This window comes from Montipora capricornis, chromosome 2 (assembly GCF_036669925.1).
Source record: "Montipora capricornis isolate CH-2021 chromosome 2, ASM3666992v2, whole genome shotgun sequence".
Taxonomy (NCBI): domain Eukaryota; kingdom Metazoa; phylum Cnidaria; class Anthozoa; order Scleractinia; family Acroporidae; genus Montipora; species Montipora capricornis.
The window spans coordinates 13228991-13234990 of NC_090884.1; the positions used below are offsets into that span (position 1 = coordinate 13228991).

At 39.1% G+C, this 6000-nt stretch overlaps 1 protein-coding gene across 1 annotated transcript in view; it reads right to left on the reverse strand.

Annotated features, from left to right (window-relative positions):
* The window catches only part of LOC138038885 (neurogenic locus notch homolog protein 1-like), a 55196-nt gene extending 49212 nt beyond the window's left edge, over positions 1-5984 (reverse strand). The window contains exons 1-2 of the mRNA XM_068884962.1: positions 5325-5984; positions 5012-5203 (exon numbers count right to left, since the gene is read on the reverse strand). Of these exons, the coding sequence (XP_068741063.1) occupies positions 5012-5203; positions 5325-5382 (250 nt within the window). The 5' untranslated portion in view covers positions 5383-5984. The remainder of the gene's footprint in view (positions 1-5011; positions 5204-5324) is intronic.
* Between the last annotated feature and the right edge of the window lie 16 nt (positions 5985-6000).

The window sequence follows — 6000 nt, forward strand, 5'->3', positions numbered from 1 at the left end:
ACACCTGGGTGGTAAGAGGCACCGTGAGAGTAATGTGTCTTGCCCAAGGACACAACACAATCTCCCCGGCCAGGACCCGAACCCGAACTACTCGATCCGTAGTCGAGCGCACTAACCATGAGGCCACCACGCCTCCCACCTATTGTCATTAAGACTACCTTTAATTGAAGTCACGGCGCACGTATTAAGAATGTAATCAAAAGAGTTATGCCAGAATTAGATTGCACTGCCCCAATATTTCACAGCTGCGCCTATCCGGTCAAACCCTAATTAATGTTGGTGGCCGACATCTTTGCCATCAGATATGGCTTTTAAAAATACAGGCGTTTAATGTATTATTGTAAAACTCCCTTAAGAAGTCTACGTTAGCTGGACGAAACGCGTCGGAGAATAAACAAGTTTTACAGATACAGTTCGCAGAGTGCTGCTCACTAGTTTAGTTTTTAAATTAAAATTGTCTAAGCGCCTATTGTCTATTAGCCTCCTTCGCAGCCGTTTTTAGGAAAAACGGCTGCGAAGGAAGCTAATTGTCTTTCAGAGGAATGGCCTCCTCATACCTACATTTCCTACATGTTCTTTATTACAAACTCCCCGGTTTTGGCTCCATTACTGGATAGCCAAATTGGTAAAGCACTATACACATGTATCACAGAGAGATGTTCTAGTAGGATCTAGAAGTCCCGTTCAGTTAAGCCGGAATTTGTCAGACTTTCCATTCGTTGATGCTTAAGTGGCGTTCACAATCGAAATAGTAAAATATCTCAAGATTCTTCTGTCCGCAGTTCATATTTATGTAGTTCACATGCAGCTTGTGTTGCATACATTGGGGAGGAGGAAAAGGGGGAAACAAAATTCGGGTGCTTTCTAGTTGAAAAAAGAAATATATATATACTTAACAACAATAATCAAAATAAAAGTTTAGAAATAGGAAATTCATAAAAAGAGGCAAAATTAAAAAAAAAAGAAAAAAAAAGAAAAAAGAAAAAACCACCAAAAAAGCGCCGAAAACAGACGAACAAAAAGGTTGGTGTAATAAGAAAGAAGCGTAATACACATGTAACTTTCTTTTTAAGAGGTATGTAGTCACCAGTTTTTTAAAATGCCATTATCTTGTTTAACCCTCGGTTTTACACACGTACTAAAATTGACAAGGCGCATAGTTCCAAATTGTAGCCCAGAAACGAGTTTATTTTTACCCAGCACACGTTCAAAGATGTTCTCTCGGCACCGCAAAGGTCGTCACGTCGTAAAGCCCGAAAAACACATGCACTACGTACCGGATTTTGGATTGCCGTGCTAAATGTTTCCTCTGAAAAGGGAGAATGGTGCTCAATTTGATGAAAATTGAAAATATCAAAGAGGTATCGAAAATGTGGAAGTGGTAGTTTAAATTCTGTTTTAATTGAATATTGACTTTTCAAACCCCTTTTAATATCTTTCTTGAATTTCTTGGGAGCTAATGATTTCGTTCCAATGCGAAGGCCTTCAACAGATCAGTCTAAACTAATGATCAGTCTTAATTAATGGAGTATCAAGTTCCGTAAATGAGAATTCGAAGAGATTCCAGGTTTTCATGCCAGGTCCGACAGACGTCCGGGGGGGGGGGGGGGGGGGGCAGGGGGACCTAATGCAGAAAGAGAGACTGGCAAAAATTACCAACTGCTAAATCGGAGTACACCAAGGAGACCATTGGCATCTGATACGCGGATGTTCTGCAAAAGCCTGCCCGCAATTTATACAGTTTACACAGGGTACACGCTAAATTTACCATTCGTTAAAATAAACTAAATTATTCACTAATCAGAGATTAAATGAATTGATAGAAATTGTAAAAGAAAGAAAATACATTGTTTTTGAACCACGTGGAGAAAGAAACATGTGGATATCAGCGAAAAGAAAATTCTTTTGTTCAGCCGACATTGAGAAACTAGAACCGCGACGGAAGGTCAGAGAAGTATAACCGATACAGAAGCGTGAGGGCAAGCATTAATAGAGAATTTGGATTAACAATATGGTGTAAATTAATAAACGTTTCGGCAAAGCGTTTTTGTAACACCCAGTTACATAGAAGGCTTACTTTTTACAAAAAAACTGGCCGATATTTTAATCGCATGGAAAGAACTATTATAGAAATGGAACTCCGTTTTCATTTTAAAAAACGTTATTCCTGTAAATGGAAACTTTCATTTGAGGGTGAAAAATTGACTAAAGAGACTCGGGAAGAATATTTCATACAAGATTTACAGCGCGGTAAATATTTTCACTGTAAAGCTTTTTCCGAATAGAGTAAAAAAAAAAAAAAAGAAATGAAGAGGGGTATTGAATTTTCGTATTCTTTCTTCCGTTTAATCCATGAACCAACTGTACTTTCTTTATTTGATCCAGAAATGGTTTTTATTTACCTCTTTTGCAAGTAAACTAAATTTATTTATTGACCTTAAAGAATCCTGGCAGCGTCAGAATTGAATAGTGATCACAATCAGATGTTACAGGATTAAAGTGCTTAAAGTGACTGTTGAATTGAATTTATGTGGTTTTTAGGCCGGTCTAAACTCGAAGAAGGTGCGTGCCAAAGGAATAAGCGTCATAGAAAGAGATTTTTCGGCTTCAATTCCCTTGTGATTGAGAAATTATTATGGAAATTAGGCATACCCTAACAACGCTTTTGAACATTTTCGATAACAAAAGTAGGCTTGTAGGAAAATTTCCTGTCTCCTTTCAATTTCTTTGCGACCCACAACGACTGTGGCTTAAACTAGCTTTCTTTACGGGCCGTTTTTCGCCTCTGGTATCACGACAAAGCAGTCGTTTCTTTCAACTTTTCTATAGACTTCCATGACAATTTATCCCTAATTAGAACAATGCCCAATCTTTTTAATAACGTTAAAAGCGTTTCTCATTAAACTACCAAGGCTGTTTTCATTTTTATGCAAACACATCGTACACTTGTAGTAAACACTTTTAATCCACGAATATGTTGGGCAATTCGGCTCTGCTTCAATTGGCAGAGTTGGGAATCCAATAATTCGGAAAAAAAACTTCAGAAGTTGTGCATTTATTGTGAACTGATCTAAAAATGTACTTTAACCTTCCTTCCAATTAGTTAACGACGTTGAAATCTACAGCTACAGCTGTATGACATATTAACAATGAATTAAATATCTTTCGCTTTAGGGTGCGACCAGTGCAAGCGAGAAGGGATTTGACTCGTGGTGGTTACTTGTCTCATTTATTACTTTGGAGAGTTAAAATATTGAACTTCTTTCCCGTTTACTGCGTTCTACGTACGAATTGTTTACTTTAAAATATCCAGATAATGAATGGACTGACAGAATTTCAATCATGTACCACACAATCTTTGCTCGAGCATGTCAAATCACAAAAAAAGAGTTCCTTTGTTTCGTTAAATTAATTCGCATAAGGCAAGTTCGATTGTTTTTACACCTTGCACAATGGCCTCCACGGAAGGAGTCAGTATTGAATAACGTTTTGCTTTTCAGTTCTTCACAGTAACACATGCTGTAATGAACGGTGATTTCTTGTGTTAAAAAAAGACTTTCTAGGAAATGTCTGTAAAGTGACATTTCGGGCACATGTCAAAGTCCTCAAATAAACGGCCCTAAACGGCCACTGGCGAGAACAAGATGCGGTCGTGGTGAGCTGCTATCAATACAATATTGTCTGAAATTTACGGTGCAACGATTAAGTAAACTCTAAACCGAGCCGGATTTCATGCTAATAAAGTGCATGCGAGCAATAATTGTCTTCATCCGCAGTATTCATCATCAGTCAGACGTGCGACTGACACGTGCCAAACGTCATATTTAATGGGTTTTTCGTCAAAACGTTACAAAAGAAAAGAGATTCACGATCGATGTAATGCCATCCCTAGCGGACTGTGCGGGCGTCCCTTTGCACACAGAAGAAATTTAAATATCCCTCTGTCTTAAAGGGAAAACATTAACTGTGGAACAGCTGTTTACAGCAAGAGAACTTGCGGGAACCAGCTCCCAGCTAATGAATATTAATCGTCAAGGAAGCTTCTCTGGCTTTGTCAAAAAAAATAAGAGAGTTCAAGATGAAGCTCTGTAAAATTGATTGCAGGTGCAAGGCTTGTCGAAAGGCAAAAAAGAAAAAGAAACGGGAAATCAAGACGGGAAAATGGAGTGCGGCACGAAGATTGCTTACCAACTGAGCTCGGAGTTGTTTTCAAAAGTCGGAAATGCAATTATGCTTTAGATAGCAAGTGGAAATTAATCATGAATGGCTGCAGGCAATTGGAGCAAAATGAAAATCGAAAAGCCATCACTGATTCCGAGAAACAGGTGTATTGTGAAAACCGAGTCAAAAAGTAAAAATAAAACTACGCCGACAGTGGTATCATTCATAGAGTCATTCATTCATTCAGTCAGTCATGCCCGAGGATTACGCAAAACAATCTAACCGACAAGATCCTAATAAAATGAATCCAATCCACCCTTAAGCAAATAAACCAAACGGATCTAAGCAAGAAGCATGGTAAAAACCGGGAGACATACTTGAGATTATTCTAATACAGTTAACGCAAACGAGAAAACCGGGTTCAGAGGCGGTCATCCTCTTACTACAAAATTAAGGTTTGTGGCACGACAAGGAATAACAAATAAATGCCCAAGCCACTTCATTAATTTCATATCTCTTGCAAGAAAAGGAAAAGCTTGTGTATTTTTATTTAATCTATCGATCAGTGTCATCAAGGACACGACCTATGATCCATAGAAAAAGATTTTTTTGCTGCATATACTGGTAAAATATTAACATGTTTGATTTAATATCACTGATAACACGAAAGTCAAACTCATTTTAATTTGAATGACTTTCTTCTTAACCACAAGGAAACGAATTCTCCGTGTTTAAGGCTCATGTGGACCCTAGCTAGCCCAACCAGCTCTGAGAGCTTAAAACCGGTTTCAAACTGAACCAAGAAATAAAATAAATCACTTAGTGGATAACAATAAATGATAAGACTTACTTGGGTCCACGCAGACCTTTCCACAATGCTCATTGCAAACGCATATTTCCCTGGGTCTCTTGCACTCTTTGTCATTGTCACATAATGTATATCCTGTACAGTGAATCCGAAATACGCTTTCCGCAAGCCGTGGCCGACACTCGTTCGTTCGGCCCTCCCGAGACTTAAGGCGCTTGTAGATTCGTCCCACGGCTGCAAAAAACACCAAATTAAATGAAGTCACCGTCTTACAAACACAACATGTTTCTGTGCGTTAAATCAGACGACTATTTCTAAAGGAAGATTGACCAGAAATCCCCCATCCAAATGTTACCTGTTTTTCCATTTATAAAAATTGTCAAATAACACACAATATTCAGTAAATTCCACATGCTAGTCGCCGAAAGCCCACCAAGGCGGTCTTCCAGTTGGCGAGTAAAGTTTGTGCAAGTCGGTCATGAAATCTGACTTGCCGTCTCAACATGCTCAATACCTCAAATGTGTGCTGACAAACCAGCGAACATTCAAAACCCCAGAATTCAAGACTCCGAGTAAAATTGACGCGTTGTGCGGTCACGTGACCCTCTCTAGCCCAATGAAGGCTCGGCCTGTGCGCGCTTCAAGACAGGTGGCAATCGCTGGAAGGGTTATATTTGCCTCGGATTCTAGCCTGGCGAAGAGAGAAAGTTTAAGCGAATAATTAAGGAATTAACTTAATTGTTGTTTGATGGTTTTGTTTCGCGGATACTTGCTGCGCGTGGCGAAGACAATCAGTATTGTTTACCAGGTGGGCTCAGCCACGTGCTCGGCTCGGGAGCCCGCGAGCTCCTTCTTGTTCAATATCCTTGTTTATTAGACATTTGCAAACAACGTCTCGGGTGTACAAAAGGATCTTGATCGCCAGCAGAGGAAATTAACCGTAAATATTCCAGTTAAAGGTTTACTTTTCTCAAAAGCATACTTGAAGAGGTATATTGCGAGAATACTTGACATTTGATTGTGTTGACCTT